Genomic DNA, 18,023 nt, shown 5'->3' with positions numbered 1-18,023 from the left:
AAGGATCTGTTACACGAATCTTTATCCCAAAAGTTAAAGGAGGCTTATCTGTAGTGGAGGGGCAGGTTCTGCCTTTCATGATTTCAAGAGCCATTATCTTTTGACTAATTTTCCACTTTTGTAAGCAAAATACACCACACAGACCGAAATTAAAGATGGGCATCAGTGACACTTGCACTTTTCCAATGGTCCAACAAGTTGACGTATCTAACCGTCCAAAAAGTAATAATTCATCAAATTTCTTACATCAATAATTTAGAATTTTCTTTTTTGGTCGAACCAATAATTGAGATTATACAACCCAACTTAATCTTAGGATGGATTCCTAAAGTGCACAAGGCGCACTGATGCGCCACTTATTATAGACCATTGGATGTGTAGTTGGGGTATGTGGGTAATCCAAAGCGTTGATTGTTAGTTACGGTTAAATTGGTTGCTCTAGGTAAAATAATTTTTAAAAAAAAGACAAAAATACTTGCTCTCTCAGTTAGAGACATTTCAAGTCGACTTTTAGGGTTGGGTTTCTCATTTCTTTCTCTTCGAGTTCGATTCCTTCCACAGCAGCTCCTCTCCTCCTTTTGTGACTACGAGACGATGCCGGCGACCACATCTCCTCTCCTCTCAAGTAGGTCATGCTCCTTCTTCTCCTTCTTCATTTCGTTCTCCTTTCTAGGGCTTTTGGTCTGGGTATCTTCCTTGTTGCTGCTGCTTCATCGCTGGGTTCTTTGTTTTTTTTTATATTTAGGTTTTCACAGTTATGATTTCTCTCTCACTCTCATCTGGATCTCTGTGGCTGGCTTTCTCTCAACCTCTCTATGGCAGGTAAGAACTCTAGTTTTCTCCCTCTCTTTCTAATTGTGCGATTTAGATGGTTCACATCATAGCAGAAAGTATTTCTGATAGGACCCACCCCGAAATTCCTCGAAAGCGGGGACAGATCCCATCTTATTCTTGACATCATCCGATGCCGGGCCACTTACTAAAGCGAGACATTCTACCAAAATTTTGGCAGAATCTCCCTGTAAAATGCACAAACCCAACAAAATTCAACTTGCATAATATACATAATATAATCCCAACCAGACATGCTTTCAACATTCAACAGTACACAGATAAATGGCCTCCGGCCTCAAGTAAAAATCTAACATGGGCAATAACAGAGCATCTATAGATTTGGATTACGACAACAACCAGTTGAGTAAAAGAAATTACTCGAATCCTAATCTATGGATGTAAACGATTTGGCCTCGAACACAGACTTGCCACCTTCCGGAGCAACTACTATGGGGGGCGCAAAACAGAAAACATGTTAGTGGACAAAAACAAGGTTTGCATTTAAAACAACATAATAACCCCACCGTGTAAAAATAATGCCCAAAGCATGCAGATTCACAATTCATAGTCAAAAGCTCAAAAACATTTTTCTCGAAAACCCATTGAACCCAAAAATCACTCGAACCACAAACTTCATTCCCAAAATTATATTGTTCTTACCAACCCACTACATGTACTCTACTTGCTTTACACTCACACCTATATTTATAAATATATAATTATAGATATGTCATATACTTCTCACACTACCTAGGTACTGGGGAAACAATCCAACCGGGGGATTATTTGGCTAGCCCGCAGGATTTTCAGGTGCTATCCTGCGTCTAGGGATGAGCGGTCCAACCGGGGGACGAAACTCCATAGCTCACACACCGGAACATCCAACGCCATGTGTAGCTCAATACTAAGTCCTACGTGCGCAGACTACATCATCACACACCAGAAATTTCAACGCCATGTGTGATGATCCCAAGCAATATACATAATCTTCCCATATGCTGGAAATTCCAACGCTACGTATGGGAAGTGTTTTACACTCCGAAAATTCCAACGCCACGTGTGGGAAGCCTAGTAACTGGGGATGGTACTTACATAGTGTAATCATATATCTTCTCTCAACAATCCCTCATACTCAAATCCTTCCAAAATCTCACCTCAACAACCCAAGTACCCCACATATAAACAATATATATAGAATTTCCCCAAAATCCATACAAACATACTCTCGATACTCAAATATGTCAAACCCACAATATATTGCCAAAGCACTATACGAACATCAAATTCAACATTTTAATATTAATATATCCAATATACCATTCAAAACATTATGCATAAATCTTTCATCAATAAAACCATGCATATGTTGAAAACAAAGTCCACTCACAAATAGTCCCAAGCTGCCTGACCTTGAGAGGGTCACTGCTTGTGTACTATGACAGGACCCTGAATTTCCCAGAACCGAGGCGAATCTTGCGGAGACCTCGGCATCACACCATGCCGGGTTCACTCCTTAAAACTATGTCCTCTTTTACCAAAGAGGATTAAGAACCGAGACTTTCGTGAATCTCCATAAATTGAACATTCCCAAAATTTCCACATAAAACACATTTTATAACCCAACCAGACGCACTATATAATCTCATGCAATTTACATAAATGGCCTCTGGCCTTCAAATGATTCTAATAGAACTGTCCACACTGTTTTCAAAATAACTTAATGCATTAAACATGCACATAACCAATTTAAAATCTATCCATGCACACCTTCACTCACTCAGTCCACCGGACAAGCCTCAATTCAACCAAGTTTCGGGACCAACCACGAGGTCCGCATCATACGATAAAACCACCTAAGTGGTGTCTAGGCCGTGGCTGCACCTAGGCGCTATCCCAGGCTGCCTACGTACTCTACTAAGGGATCAAGCCACACGTAGCTCTTTCCTATCAATCCTGGCTCCTGATATCAAATAAACCATTACATCCATATAAATTCATACATTCTAGGATTTATCCATCACAACACACCAAACACAATCACATAGCTCCCTTCATACGGGGACGCCGGCCTCGTATGGGAGTGCATCTACGCCGGCTAATCCAAAAAGCGTCGACCTCAACCACAGGCACGGCTACATTCTCACCCCTCACACAATCATATCTCCCCTCATACATCGGGACGCACCCGGCCACGTATGGGTCTGTCAACACGGCTAATCCAAAGGCGCGTGTGACCTCATCTTGGGCCTGCTACATTCTCACCAGCCCTCACACAATCATATCTCCTCATACGTCGGGCGCACCCGGCCACGTAGGGTCAACACGCCGGCTAATCCAAAGGCGCGTGCGACCTCCTGTGGGCTGGCTACATTCTCACCACCATCATCTGTCTCTTGGCTACATTCTCACCAGCCATCACATTGTTCACTTGGGCCTGGCTACATTCTCACCAGCCATCATATTGTCACTTGGGCCTGGCTACATTCTCACCAACCATCATATTGTCACTTGGGCCTGGCTACATTCTCACCAGCCATCATATTGTTCACTTGGGCCTGGCTACATTCTCACCAGCCATCACGGGTTTAAAGGTCTCAACATAATCACAATATAGTAGTGGGGTAGTCGTATAGCACTGTAAACTAACATTCAATCTCCTTATATATCATTATACATCCACACAATTAATTAAATATATCATACAATAACATCAACCAATAAAACATTCCATAAACTCCCACGTTTAAATTCACCAATTTATATCCTAAACCCACAATATCCATTTTACTCAACAACGCTCAAGACCTGTCACTAAGGTCATTCTAACCCTCAAATAAAGGTAAGACTATCTCGGAAGTCTCACGGTCAACCTAGGGTCAAACGGGCCTGCGGGGCCCACAACCTCCAAACTCCAATCCGAAAGTTCCTATAGGTTCTACAGGCTCTAGGACACATGTCCTGCAAGTTTGGTCCAGATCGGACGGTCGGATCGCTCACGATCGCGAGATCGGACGATTACTAAAACCCTAACCCTGTGGTTGGCATTTCCGGAGTATCCGGGACTCCGTTTACAATCCGTCGAATCCTATACAATCCGGCAATACCTAGATCAACATATTATAACTTCAGGACCATCCAACGGTCCAAACCTAGTGAACCCAGAAAATACGCGATATGCGATATCCGTTCGGGACTCTAACGATATCCAAATTGAAATCCGAGCACACCCACGCGCTCGTGACATCGAGAGGATCACATTGGGACAAAAATGCCCTCAGCTACAGTGCCGCGCCGGCGCATGGGTGTCCAAGCGATAACCCATCGCCGGAAAAACCACAAATCACGGCTCAAGACTCCTACCTAGGTAAAACACCTAATTTGGAGTCACTTTTGTTCTTGGGCGTACCCCAAAAACGGAAGTGGCGGAATCTCATCCGAAATCCGGCGAAACCCAATTCGTAAATCGAGGTTGCCTCGCTACAAATCGATCAATTCCTACCCAACAGCAGCTAGAGCTCGGAAAATAGGTGAAACCATACCTCACTTGCGGAATCGGTGGCGGACGACGGAGAAGCGGCGAAGTTTACATCAAAACGAGCTTTCTCCTCGTTTTCCGGCGAAATCACGGCGGTGGCGGGACTGGCGGGGTAGGAAGCGGGCGGCGGTCATTTGGTACGGCCGTCAACTTTGGTGGCGGACGAGCGACGGCGGTCAAAGCGTGGCGATTGTTTTACCGTCGCGAACAGGAGAGAGAGAGAGGGCGTGCGGGAGAGAGAGAGTGTGAGAGAGGCGGGGCAATTCCGCCTTTAACCAAAAATCAATATCCAAATATTTACGATCGTACTGAGTTTCATTCGATCGTAACTCTCTCGTTACAACTCGATTCAAGCCCACTCGTGTCTCGAACTCATCTCGCCGTGCTCTCAAGCGGTACATCCGAAATTCCCAAATTCCTTCCAGGTAAGAAAATGACTAAAATACCCCTATCCCATGGGTAAATTCTTAATTTCGCTCAAATTAATTAAAATATGGGATAAATTTGGAGTCGGGGTGTTACATACTATCGATCAGAGCACCTATTTCGAGATACGAACCCTTAATTAATATAGAATCACTTCAAAACGGAAATCACAAATTAAATACTTAAATCCCCAAGTTCCGAGTGCGTATACGTAGAACGAGATATCCTAAGGTCCAATTACGGGTCTAGGAATTACATCTTGCAGGTGTGATCCGAAAGGGACGTTCGGATCGCTCACAATTGGACGGTTATCCTAAGGTCCAACACTGTGATACTTTAATTTACAATGAGGTGACATATCGAAATCAGAAGAAGAAGAAAAAAAGTCAAACATTTCATAAAAAAAAGAGTCTAAAACGGTAACTTTAGATTTGTAAAAGCAAACAAATACCATTGCAAAATTCATAAGTATGTCATCGTGAGTCAAAAGAATAAACTCAATTGAAAAATAACATGTCCAATCATATGCCAATTGCCAAACAGGAAGGGCATAATTGCATGACCCTTATGCAATTGCATTTTCAAAAAGAGGAAACTTGATCATTTGTATAACTGGTAACCAATTTTTAAAAAAATCTGAGAGCATCATAAAGGACAAATGGTGCATGGGTGCACCTGGTGCACTATAGAAGGTGCCTTCACAATAAAGCCAAAGGCAAACAGGACAAACTTGACCCAAAATCCTTGCTTTTTAACCTTTACAAAACGTGTATGTGTCCCTTAATCTATTCTTTTCATGACTGTATTTGTATCTTTCTGGCAAAAAAATTGGCACTGTGTGAGTGTTTGTTGCCTTTTAATTTTCTGAAGACACGTAATTATCTAAGGCGCCCATTTGATAATCATTTCAATTTTAGTTTTTAGTTTTCACTTTTTGTGTCAGAGTGTATATCGAAAAAAAAGGAGAATGAAAGTGAGAATGAGAGGAAAGATGAGAGGGGAGGATGTGAGGAAAAAGTAACAAAAGTGAAAACAAAAACTAAAAATTTAATCTATTTGAAAATATTTTCACTTCCCATAGTCCAACGCCCCTCCCAATCACCCATGTCCGGCGAACGCGATCCTCCCCCTCCCTTCCTATCGGACATAGCCACAACAGCCAACCCTTATCTCCTCTAGCCTGTGAAATCTCTCAGCCCAGCTTCTCTCTCTTCTCCACGCAGCCCAGCCCCAGCCCCAGCCCCTTTCCCTCCTCCACTGAAATCTCTCCGCCCCTCTCTGTTCCTCTCTATTTCATCTGGGTTCGGTGTGCTCCCTGCCTTAAACATTTGTTTTGAAATAGATGCTTTTTTGACGATTCACTTTAAAAGGTAATCTATGATATGAGGGGCTCACAATGAGGCTGCTTATTGCAGTGGTACATGGTCTCTCTCAATTCTGCCCCGGCCGTACTGCTTGTTTTCTTTCTTCAGTTTTTGTGTGTTATCCAATGGTACTTAATTTCATGTTCTTGTGTCAACAGCCACTTGAAAGGAAGCTGAAGAAGTTCAACCCATTGGTGATTCCTAAGTCATTGCAGGCTGCTTTGCCATTTGCATCAAAGCCTAAGGATATACCCAGTAGAGGAAGGCCACTTCCTGAAAATAGAAGAGCTGTTGTCATGGAACCTCATGAACGGAAAGTTCATGCTCTTGTTCAACATCTTCGATTAATTAGAAATGAGAAGGTATGCACCTTAAGACAATTATTGTGTTTGAACCGTCGTGCCAAGTGCATAATTGATCGTTAAATTTGTTGGAGAGCCAAATTGGTTAAGTAACTAATGCACAGCCACACTTAGAGAGACCACACTGGCAGAGGCACTCCAAAAAGATTAATTTACCTTCCAAGATCTTGATGGAGGACTTTTTCTATGGTTACAAATTAACTTTGTTTGGCAATCGTTTGCTGCTTGGAAATGTTTGTTTGAATAGCCGTGGTAAATTTACATTGGGGGAGGATTGCTTTTGAGTTTTGACACACGGAACTTGCATAAACACCTTTGAGGCAAACCTCAGACTCTTTTGGAGTGTGACACCAATTTTAATTTATATTTATTTATACTTTTTCTGGGGGAAACTTGTAGGGCTAATCTAGAGTGCATTCATGCTATGAGAACCTTATTTGTCTTTTTTGTTATGTTGCCCTTACACCAGAGCGCATACACAGCTGGTATTTTATGGTGACAATATTATGCCAGAGAGTGTCCCTTATCATCAACCTATTATTTTTTAAAGTATTTTAACTTCACTTTGGCTCTTGCAGATAAAGAAGCGCAAGCTAAAGGATGATAAAAAAAGGAAAGAAATTGAAGTGCAGAAAGCCAAAGAAGAGCAATTGTCGAAAAAGTGCCAGAGAGAAGAACGACGAGAGAGATATCGGGAGCAAGACAAACTGAAGAAAAAAATCAGGAGAAATGCAGAGGACTGATGGATGCACAAACTTTTGCCAACTGTTTCTGTGGCTTGAGGAAACTAGGTCAGTGTGCTGCCGGAAAAGAAAACGCGGTAGATACTCTAGGATTTGATACTCTCTCAGAAACATGACCTCAGGGATTGCTGAGATCAAAACTACTTGTGGGAATTGTCAATATGCAATTTGTATTCATAACCTTCAACATGTATCATATGTTCATTCTTTGGCATCCGAGTATGTGGTTTTTTTAGGTACATTGGATTGGATGAGACCATGAAATTAAAATGTCATTTATAGGAAGCTTTGATGCAATTAAATGCAATACATGTTAGACCTCATCTACTTTTATTCTCATCAGCTGGTCTAGTGGCATTTACTGACAGGAGAACAATTTTGGGTGAGGCTGCCGCACACAGAAACACTTGATACAAATATTAGCCAACACAGAAACATAATATACCAAACCCAATGACAAGTTTCATTCCACCATAAAAAAATGACAACTTTTTTTCACCTTTTATTTTCTATCTACTTATACATATACTGGAAGAATGGTAACAATACGAATAAGCAGATTAATATCCAAGTATGTTCAAGCTTCCTTGGGCTGCAGGAAACTTAAGCAGTAGTTTCAAGAAATGGATAATCAGTGTAACCAATAACCGGATCGGATGTATAGAATGTCTCTCGGTTGTACTTATTTAGAGGAGCATTAAGCTCAAATCTCCTGGGCAAATCTGGATTAGCCAAGAACCAACGTCCATAAGCAATAAGATCTGCATGGCCCTTTGCCACAGCATTGTTCCCATCTTCCCTGTCAAAACCACCAGCAGCAATGAAGGTGCCTTTGAAAGCTTCTCTCATGGGCAGAAGACTGTAAGGGGTTTCACTTTTGTCTCCAACTGTCTTCATTCTTGGCTCAACCACATGGCAGTACAGGATCCCGTATTTGTTCAAGGATTTGGCCATATAAAGGCCTAATGCTTTCGGATTCGAATCCCCTGATTCCATATAGTCGGCAAATGGAGATAATCTAATTCCAACTTTATCTGCTCCTATCTCATTAGCAACAGCTTCAACGATTTCCAGGGGGAACCGGCAACGATTCTCCAGCGATCCACCATATTCATCTGTTCGATCGTTCACTTGGTCTTTCATAAACTGATCAATCAGGTAGCCATGTGCCCCATGAATTTCAACCCCATCAAAGCCTATATATCAGCCAAGCATTTTCCATTCAGCGAAGATGTTACAAAGTTAAAATTAGACAAAACTGAATCATATGATTACAAAGTTAAAACATTAAACAATATGAGACTCTAAACCAACACAATTCAATTCAAGAATCAATCTGGCGTGTTTTTCGTTAATAGCTACATTTGGCTTATGAATTATGTTCCATTTTTATTTCTTGCAAATCTTATTTTATATTTACCAGCTTCGATAGCATTCCTTGCAGCAAGTCTAAAATCATTGACAATCTGTGGAATCTCATCTGTCCTTAATCGTCTTGGAGGTGTGTATTCAGCAAGAGCAGCGCCATTAGTTAGTATTTGTGAGGTTAGTGGCTTGTCAGTAGAAGAGATTGGAGTTTGTCCCCTTGGCTGGAAACCTGCAAGCAAAGAGAGAGAGACAGAGACAGAAACAGAATCACAATCTGAGCTCAATACATTATGGTCATGAAAAATCAGCTTCCTGATGCTTCAATGGTCTAATTGCTCATAAGTCTTTCTATTATAGAAGTGAAGTCATAAAGGTAAAAGACAGTAACGCACCGCTATTTGAAATCCTCCCCGGATGCACAATCTGACAGAAGAAGACACCGCCTTTAGCATGAACAGCATCAACAATCGGTTTCCAAGCTTCAACTTGCTCCGTTGTCCATAAACCAGGATTATTCACCCACCTTTAGATATTAAATTTATGTAATTAATTTCATTGAAAAAACCAAACGTAAAATAAAATGGAAAGCTACTCTTCTTAAAATTACCCTTGATCTGTTTCAGAAACAAAAGTGGCTTCAGCTATGAGAAGACCCCCTTGAGATGTTCTCTGAGAGTAGTATAAGATGGCATGTGGCTGTGGAATATTATTGTATGATCTCATTCTAGCCAGTGGTGGTAAAACAATTCTGGAAATGGCAGAGAAAATAAATTAGAGATACAATAGAGTAAAAGAAGATGACATGTGGATGAGAAACAAATTACAAATATAAGCATTGATCTTTCCTGGTAGGAAACTATCACAACTATATAACTACATCACCTGTGATAGCTTTAAAAGAGAACAACATAACTAGCCCCGGCAAATAATTATCCTAAATATTTAAGAAAAATAAGCAAGAGATAAACCATTATGAAATGATCAAGGCAGAAAGGACAATAAAATGCATGGTGAAAGAAACTGCTGATATAGGTAAACAACTTCATTCGGCAAAACACAAGAAGTAAAATTCTTTTTCTTGTTAGCCAACTCGGAATTTCCACAAACGCCTGCTTCTAACTTCTAAGTGGACTAAACTGTTGTTGGAGGTGGGGCAAGAGCTCCTAGCGAGGTTCAAGAAATCCTTGTCGGAAGAGGTGTAGTTGTGTGGACCATGCCATCTTTGAAAAGTGAGAGTGTTGTAATGGGTGGGTTACCTTGACTTAGAACTCTCCAAGATGAAGATCGTTGGTGTAGGTGGCTAAATACAAGTCATGATGTGTAAGTCCCACAATGGAGAATACTCTCCTAATTGTACCTAAGTGGTTAAGGTCGGGACAATACATGGTGTGGACAAGTAGTGGACTCCTAATTGGCATGGTGGCACCAACAAACCCATTTTAAGAGATTTAGAAAAACAGATCGCCAGCTTGCTGCAATATCTAATCAATAATGCAATGTACAAGAGATTTAAGTACCTATGAGAAAGGTTGAACTTTCCCATTTTGTAAGGAGTAAGGAGAGGAACTGTGGGAGGTTGAGCAGGCATGTTATCTTGCACTTGGCCTCTGCGTTGTGGTTTTTTTCCTTTTTGCTTTGGAAATGAATGGAAGACCCCAATTGGGGTTTTATACATTTAGTAGGAACCCAAAGACAAGACATTGAGACGTTTGATGATGTTTGCAATTACGTGCTTGTTATTGAAATTACATCTGAATCACACTTTTCAAGCTCTTTAGGTCCGGGTTGTTATTGAAATTACATTACTAATAATTGTTAGAAGTACAAATAAATCAGCACCCGCCTAAATACGAACGTCATTAAACAGCTCATTGTGGGGCTACGTATGCAGTGACTTGTGATTATTCGGATGTTTGAATTTCCTTATGTCTTACTGAATGAATTGTGTTTGGACGAAGTTTGATGCAGACCCAAAGTCACAAGGCGCTTCAATAGGTGGCTTGAACAATTCAAGGTCAAGCAATTGGGACCCTTTTGAATATCTGTCTACAAGTCAAAACTAATGGGGTGTATTCAATTGGGATTTTAAAAGACTATTTAGGGATAAAAAAGTCTTGTGGATTTAAGCAAAATGTAATGACATATAGGATTTTATTAATGGATTTTTTATAATCAAGATTTTTTACTTATGTATTTTAAAAGATTTATATCAAGATTTAAAAGATTTAAAAGGACCATATGGATTTAACAGATTATGAGTTTAAGAAATCCGATGGCTTAGAATATACCACATCAGCTAAATAAGTTTTGGTTTTGTTTTTTTTGAAACTGACAATGCTAACTGCAATTATGCTAGAAACCATTAGCCCCTCTTGAATGGTGGCAAGAATCAAAGATAATAAAAACACAAAGTTGGGTTAATTCTTTCTACCATGCACATTGAGCAAAATTCCACAACCAAAAAAACAAAGCTGAAATAATTTATACTTCATATTAAGAAAGAGAAAACCACAGTCTCCTCAACATGGAACAAGTTTAGATTTGGGTTGCTGCATTTTCAGCTGAATTACATCTCATTCGACAGAATCAGTGGTAGTACCCTATTAGCAAAACCATCGTCCCTTGCTGCTTGAACACTACCTTCAAGTTCAGTCAAGTTCTGCCGCATCTCAACTTTTTGATCCTCGACTACATCACTACTTGTCATATTGTCACTAATTACCCCATCATCAAGATAATTTACCATTTTGTTTTCAGTTGCAACTAGATTGTCAGAAACATTATCTCCTTTACTAACAGAGTCTTGAGCTGAAACCCCACTAGAGTATATTCCACCTGAGCTAGTGAGCCTCTTTGAGTACTGTTTAGTACTGTTTCAGGTGCAAAAACTTCCTGAATCATTTGATTCGGTTCAGCATTATTTTTCTTCTTATTTATATCCTTTATTAGAAGAAACTCGAGCACAGGTGCAATCAAGTATGGAAACCATTAACAGAGCACCTTTTGCTGAAGTTGTTGGTTGTGAAAATGCAATCCTTATGGCCCTTATGGAGAAAATGTATATGATATCAAGGTTGATTGCTGGAGAAACAGATTCAATGATCGTGGGAAGTAACCATACAAAACTTTGCCTGGGGATCTTTTTGTCTTAGCAAATACCAAACCTGAAACGGTTTCTGATTTACAAAGGGTAGGGACAGGGAGGTCCTCCTGGGCTTTTGTTTCAGTCACAAATGGCATACCAGGTAAGTTAACATCCCTGGACAATGGCATATTGGTTCCCAGCTGCTGCAGCCTCTTTGAGGCATTTCGTCGAACAGATGGTGGGAACCAGCTGAGAGCTGAGGATTACAAGAACAGCTGAGAGGAATTAAACAGATGCTGCAACAATACCCAGACTTCGTTGTATACCTTTGAGAGGAATTAAACAAAGCACAGCCCACTGAATTGGTCTAAGTATTCCTTTAAGAGCTTGCCCACAACGTAAAGTATAAAAATTGTAAAGTCAAGACCAGCATGAGCCATGTAGAGGGCAGATTACCTGGGGATCGCTGGAGAGGGTGGTTTTGTGATCTGGATCGATAGGTTTTGGCAGGTCCTTCGGCAGAGCTTGGTGTTCATCTTTTCTAGAGAAAAAAATAATCTCACGTGAAAAATCTCATGCCACAGTGGGATTTGAGATAGAGTTTGGTATTTATACCTCCTACTAAAAAGTCTCACACAATTTCACATTTTAAAAAATCCTTCGAAGTTAGTAAATTTTTGAATACCATAAGATTTTTTGTTACTTGTTTAAAGTATTAATTGAATACCACGTGATTTTAACACCCTCTTTTAAAAATCATAATAGTCTCAATGGAATACCACAAGACTTGTTTAGATTATTTAAAAGTCGTAATTGAATACCACCAGACTTTTTTATCCTAAAATAGTCTTTTAAAATCTTAACACCTCCCTAAGTACTTGGATTCCAAATTTATATTTGCTGCTGCACTTCTGGGATGATTCAAATGTACAAGATGAAAAGTAATTTTAAACAAAAGAGGAAGATTTGGGTTCAGCCGGTTAAGAGAATAAACACATTGAGTTTGAGTTTTTATCAAAAATAGCCAAAATTTACCACTTACTTTCATAATTGTTAGTTTTTAAGAAGGCTTAAATGTTAAAATAGTCCATGTGTTTTACCCATTTGGCCAATTTAGTCCCGTGTTTTCAATTTAGCCGATTTGTTCCTTGTGTTTTATTCTGTTAACCAATATTGTCCATTCCATTAAATTAATGTTGATAAAAAGAAAGTGGTCAAATAGTCTACCTTCAAGTGCCACCTTTCTCGTTCTCATGTGTGCGTTATTTATTTCTCTCTTTTCATTTAACTTTTTTGAATTTAATGTTTATACCTTTTCTTCATTCCTAAACTACTTTCTTTGGTCTAGGAGGAGCAGTTTAGGATCACAGCAACTGCAGTTGTGCTTGAGTTCAACCACGCATCACAAATAGTGAAGAAACTCAAACTAGTTGGTTACCCCTGCAAGATCTTCAAGAACACTGCACTTGTAAAAGATACGTTTACGTCAGATCTCAAAATAGCTCGATTTGAAGGAGCTGCTATTGACGCTAATGGCATCCAGGCGGGTGAAAAAGGTATGCTTGTTTGATGTTTACGTCTCATATATATATATAGGGGCGGATCCGTGACACTATATTTTTGACACAAGTTTTGACACAATTTTTGGGTCATTAGATTACTCCATTTTTAATGGTTGAGATTAAATCTAACATGACAAATAGTTTTAATGTTTTAAATAAACAATCATTAATTTTATTTTCTCTCTCATAAAAATAAAATAAAATTATTTTCTCTCCTCCCTTTTTTCTTAGAAACGAAATCTCTCTTCTTGGTAATATCCATTTTTTCTTGGTAATCTAATCTCTCTCTCTCTCTCTCTCTCTCTCTCTCTCTCTCTCTCTCTCTCCTCTCCTCTCCTCTCCTCTCCTCTCCTCCCTTTTTTCTTGGAAACGTAATCTCTCTTCTTGGTAATATCTATTTTTTCTTGGTAATCTAATCTCTCTCTCTCTCTCTCTCTCTCTCTCTCTCTAATGATTTAGAATATAAGTTGACTGAAGCTATACTTTCTCTCCACACTTGATAATATCTTAATAGATTATGCGTGAGACTTTTTTTTTTGGAAATAAATCGATCAATTGCATTGAAGATTAATTGAGGCAACAGTCTTGGGTGAGGAGATCCTGAACAAGCTCAGGGGCCTCACCAAACCAAAAACAATCTCGGAGTAAATGAAAAGCAAACAAGGCAAAGCCTGTTAGCAACTCGATTACAAAGCCTAGGCACATGGGCCACGGAAGATGACTGGAATTGAGAGAGGAGCACACAACAGTCATCAATCAAAACCCCCTACCAGAACCAAAATCGATCAAATGCGTGAGACTTAATATGCTATGTTCTGGTAGGAAACTCAAGATTTATTGCTTGCTCCATAGATTGTGTGACTCTACCTTGTCGTGTGACTCTACCTTGTCGACTCTGCTTCCTCTGCTTTTACAACCTTTAAAGCTGGCCTTGCCTCAACCCGATTCACACTGCCAGATTATGTTTAATCCATTTTCTATCTGCCTATATTGATCTCTCAAGTTCTCAGCTCTTTGATTGAATTGGCAAATGAAAATGATATGAAACCAGTCAGATCTGCCTATAGCTTTTATCTGATGATAGTCAGGTCTTCCACCTCTTAGACATCAAAAAAAAAGTGAAAGGAAGAAATTTAGGAGGAAAATGAAAACGATATGAAACCACAATGCAAATATTAATTAAGAAGCTGGTTTGGGGACGAGAGAGAGAGAGAGAGAAAGAAGAAACAAAGGCAAAGAAGGATGCGTCAATTCTTTGTAGAAGAAAGAGAGAGAATGAATTAATTAAAGATAATCAATTAGATGAGAGAGAATGAATTCTTAATTAATATGGTATCAGAATTTTAATCCTAATGTATAAATATTAATTAAAGAGAAAAATATTATTTTGCCATGTCATGTTTAATCTCAACTATTAAAGGTAGAGTAATCTAATGGCCCAAAAATTGTGTCAAACTTGTGTAAAAAATATAGTGCCACGGATCCGGCCCCATATATATATATGTATATATATAGATATATATATTTGTGTGTGTGTGTGTGCAGTTTTTATTTGTCCATGTGGATTTTGCCAGTTTAATATTCATTCTGGCAATTAAACTCTTCCATACCATATATGAAAGCATGAATAGCTCCGTCGTCTAATTTGAATGATTTTCATTTCATCTTTACTCTTGAGCTGGTGTTGTTACTGCATAGTGCATATATATAGGTAGCAGAAACATATGCATATTAGAGCATCCACAATGATGCTCTCTATTTCTTAGCTAAAAATATAAGAAAGCTATTTTAGGAGCTCTCTAAAAAATTTCATCTCCAACCATACTCCCTAATTTGGAGAGTCATAAATGTTATAACTCTTTTTTGATTGGTCTATCTCTATTAAAAAAATAAAATAAAAAATAGTTAGCATTAAATTAAGGTTTGAAATGCTCATTAAATAAAGCAGCATTAAATTATAGGGAGTCACTAGGAGTCTTTTCTCTCTCCTCAAATTTAGGAGCTCCTAGAGGACTCCCTATTTTAGGAGGTGGATAGGGAGCATGGTTGGAGTTGCATTTTTACAATGCCTCCTTAAAATTTGTCTAAGGAGATGGTTTAGGGAGCCCATTGTGGATGCTCTTAGCATCCTTCATTGTAATTAATGTTCTGGGCGTAGATAGGCATATTTCCTCATATGACCCATGATGCTAATTTAATTTACTTTGAATAATTTTAGGAAAATGTTAGGGAGACCAACTTTAGGAGAAATTATAGAATAGTACCGTATCACCACGTTAGCTGCGATACACTTCCACTCAAAATATGCTACGTGTCAATTTTTTTTTAATAAATTTGATTTTTTTACAAGCTGTATTTAAAATTCATTATTTACATTTAGAATAAAATTTTAGAAAGACAAAAAACCAAAAGACGCCATAACCACCTCCCTCCCACCCCAACCCAACCCAATTTCCCCACTCCCACTACTTGCCACCCCCTCCTCTCTCTCTCCATAAAAATCTGCAAGATCTCTTAAACCATGGGAGCAGAAAACAAAACCAATATCATATATTCTAAGTATGTCAGGAGTATCCATCACTTAAACCCAGTTCGAAAAAAATTCTAAATCTTAAACTTGGGTTTTCATTTTCAAGCATAGCTCAAGAAAAAAAAAGTAAACTGTAAACTGGGTTGGTGTTTTTGGTCTTAATATGTATTAGGAAGTGAGTGATGGAGGAGGAGGAGGAGAAGGAGAATCTTAATCCCTTTGGTAATATTGTGGAGAAAAATCAGCCCCAAAAAAAAGGCGTTATGACGCTCTCTGCACTTCGATCCAATGAAATAGAGATATGGTTGTTGTTTATGGAATAGAGAGATGGACGGAGGAAGAAAATGATAGGGAGGGCACGTCAGTCAAGGGAGCCAGGGTTGGGTTGGGCGGTGGTTCTTCTGTCTTTTGGATATTCTTATTTTCTCAATTTTATTTTAAAGATAAAAACATAATTAAAGTCCAGCTGTATAAAAAAAGATTTAATTATTTAAAAATAATAATAATACGTGGCATATTTTGAATGGAAGTATCACCAGCTGACGTGGTGATACGGTACCATTGTATAATTTATCCAACTCTTTAGATATCAACTTGTGTACCATCTCTCTAAGAGCACTTCCACTCATTTGTCATGGCAAATGGCAAGGGCAAGACAAAGGCTGTTACTATTCACATAAATAGTGACCCTTGTAAAAGGCTTGTAGTGTTTCCATCCATTACCATGGCAACCACTATTCACATGAGATATGAGAAGAGGAATTTGTATAGAGTTTTGGTGTGGGAAGTAAAGAATATGACTAAGTATTTATTAAAAAAAAATTCTGAAAATTTTAAGTATTTTTATAGATTCTTTTTATTATTATTTTTATTATAATTTTTTGTTGTTGACGTCAATAAACCCAATTCTTGCCTTTGGGCCAGCCCAGGCTTGTGGAGCCCACCAACAGCCCTGGCAGCGTTTGTCTACTGGAAACCTTTTTTGGGCCCAGGGCCCCCTTGCCCGGGCAAAAGGTAGGCCGTTGGAATTGGTCTAATAGGCGTGAGACTCATTGTGTTAGTGGGCTCCGCCTCTATTAGAGAAAAATTGGCAACCAACCGAAAAAGATGGGTGGACAACCAAAAGAAGGGATAGCCATAGGTGCACCTTTGAGGATAAAATCAAGATGAGTGACATTGTTTTTTAGCGTGCTTGAACCCAAGTTGAAGTTCCTCAGTTTTACAACCCATTGACGACATCACTGCAACCTCGTGATAAGACCTGGCAAAGGATGAAAACTACTGCTGAATTGAGGAGAGAACATAATATTCCTATTCCTGTTAACAAAGATTCACTTTACAAGGTAATCTATGATATGAGGGGCTCACAGTGAGGCTGCTTATTATTGCAGTGGTACATGATTTCTCTCAATTCTGCCCCGGCAGTACTGCTATTGTTTTCTTTCTTCAGTTTTTTTTTGTGTTATCCAATGGTACTTAATTTCATGTTCTTGTGTCAACAGCCAATTGAAAGGAAGCTGAAGAAGTTCAACCCATTGGTGATTTGATTCCTAAGTCATTGCAGGCTGCTTTACCATTTGCATCAAAGCCTATAAGGATATGCCCAGTAGAGGAAGGCCACTTCTTGAAAATAGAAGAGCTGTTGTCATGGAACCTCATGAACGGAAAGTTCATGCTCTTGTTCAACATCTTCGATTAATTAGAAATGAGAAGGTATGCACCTTAAGACAATTATTGTGTTTGAATCATCGTGCCAAGTGCATAATGGATGGTTAAATTTGTTGAAGAGCCAAATTGGGTAAGTAACACTAATGCACAGACACACTTAGAGAGACCCCACACTGGTAGAGGCACTTCAAAAAGATTAATTTACCTTCCAAGATCTTGATGGAGGACTCTCTCTATGGTTACAAATTAACTTTGTTTGGCAATCGTTTGCTGGTTGGAAATGTTTGTTTGAATAGCCGCAGTAAATTTACATTAGGGGCGGATAGCTTTTGAGTTTTGACACATGGAACTTGCATAAACACCTTTGAGGCAAACCTCAGATTCTTTTGGAGTGTGACACCAATTTTATTTTATTTATATTTTTTCTGGAGAAAACTTGTAGGGCTAATGATTAATTAAATGATGATAATTTGTTAAATTCACATTTTTTTCATATTAAAAAAAATGAAAATGAAAACAAGATCGGATAATATGTCCTATTTTTAT

At 39.0% G+C, this 18,023-nt stretch overlaps 2 protein-coding genes, 1 long non-coding RNA gene and 1 pseudogene across 9 annotated transcripts; 2 read left to right on the top strand and 2 right to left on the bottom strand.

Annotated features, from left to right (window-relative positions):
- The first annotated feature begins 485 nt into the window (after positions 1-485).
- On the top strand, positions 486-7,478 carry LOC148919360 (uncharacterized). 4 transcript variants are annotated; one of them, XM_089047266.1, is made up of 4 exons: positions 486-625; positions 746-822; positions 6,318-6,521; positions 7,100-7,478. In XM_089047266.1, exons 1-4 carry the CDS (start codon positions 595-597, stop codon positions 7,262-7,264), a joined length of 477 nt encoding a protein of 158 aa, XP_088903392.1. In that variant the 5' UTR covers positions 486-594; the 3' UTR covers positions 7,265-7,478. The 4 variants fall into 4 exon arrangements, 2 of the variants coding, with proteins under 2 accessions (XP_088903392.1, XP_088903393.1); XR_016124666.1 differs by having other exon boundaries at positions 493-629; XR_016124667.1 differs by lacking the exons at positions 486-625; positions 746-822 and adding an exon at positions 5,846-6,165.
- A 228-nt stretch (positions 7,479-7,706) lies between these two features.
- Positions 7,707-10,256, bottom strand: LOC148919359 (12-oxophytodienoate reductase 2-like). Of its 3 annotated transcripts, none has more exons than XM_089047260.1 (5): positions 10,150-10,256; positions 9,240-9,380; positions 9,025-9,155; positions 8,685-8,861; positions 7,707-8,460 (listed from the first exon to the last, which is right to left on the bottom strand). In XM_089047260.1, exons 1-5 carry the CDS (start codon positions 10,218-10,220, stop codon positions 7,868-7,870), a joined length of 1,113 nt encoding a protein of 370 aa, XP_088903386.1. In that variant the 5' UTR covers positions 10,221-10,256; the 3' UTR covers positions 7,707-7,867. The 3 variants fall into 3 exon arrangements, with proteins under 3 accessions (XP_088903386.1, XP_088903387.1, XP_088903388.1); XM_089047261.1 differs by lacking the exon at positions 10,150-10,256 and adding an exon at positions 9,515-10,048; XM_089047262.1 differs by lacking the exon at positions 10,150-10,256 and adding an exon at positions 9,601-9,622.
- An 843-nt stretch (positions 10,257-11,099) lies between these two features.
- LOC148919358 (uncharacterized) lies at positions 11,100-12,351 on the bottom strand. The gene is made up of 2 exons (XR_016124281.1): positions 12,174-12,351; positions 11,100-12,043 (listed from the first exon to the last, which is right to left on the bottom strand). It is a non-coding gene; the product is annotated as an uncharacterized LOC148919358 (long non-coding RNA).
- An 898-nt stretch (positions 12,352-13,249) lies between these two features.
- On the top strand, positions 13,250-17,916 carry LOC148919357 (uncharacterized; annotated as a pseudogene). Its single transcript, XR_016124212.1, has 3 exons — positions 13,250-13,273; positions 16,890-17,152; positions 17,312-17,916. The product of XR_016124212.1 is annotated as an uncharacterized LOC148919357 (transcript).
- The last annotated feature ends 107 nt before the right edge of the window (positions 17,917-18,023 follow it).

The sequence above is a fragment of the Prunus mume genome, linkage group LG2 (genome assembly GCF_029339155.1).
Source record: "Prunus mume cultivar Tortuosa linkage group LG2, ASM2933915v1, whole genome shotgun sequence".
Lineage (NCBI taxonomy): Eukaryota > Viridiplantae > Streptophyta > Magnoliopsida > Rosales > Rosaceae > Prunus > Prunus mume.
The sequence above is the reverse complement of the archived record's forward strand: the minus strand, read 5'-3'. Positions and strand labels throughout refer to the sequence as shown.

What these genes read in the sequence shown, in the direction of transcription:
- LOC148919360 (XM_089047266.1), top strand. Translation starts at nt 595, where the DNA reads ATGCCGGCGACCACATCTCCTCTCCTCTCAA. An exon ending in CACATCTCCTCTCCTCTCAA is followed by an intron (nt 626 to 745) that starts GTAGGTCATGCT and finishes TTTTATATTTAG; the next exon opens with GTTTTCACAGTTATGATTTC. An exon ending in GATTAATTAGAAATGAGAAG is followed by an intron (nt 6,522 to 7,099) that starts GTATGCACCTTA and finishes TGGCTCTTGCAG; the next exon opens with ATAAAGAAGCGCAAGCTAAA.
- LOC148919359 (XM_089047260.1), bottom strand. Translation starts at nt 10,220, where the DNA reads ATGCCTGCTCAACCTCCCACAGTTCCTCTCCTTACTCCTTACAAAATG. An exon ending in GTTTCTGAAACAGATCAAGG is followed by an intron (nt 9,156 to 9,239) that starts GTAATTTTAAGA and finishes TAATATCTAAAG; the next exon opens with GTGGGTGAATAATCCTGGTT. An exon ending in AAGGAATGCTATCGAAGCTG is followed by an intron (nt 8,461 to 8,684) that starts GTAAATATAAAA and finishes GCTGATATATAG; the next exon opens with GCTTTGATGGGGTTGAAATT.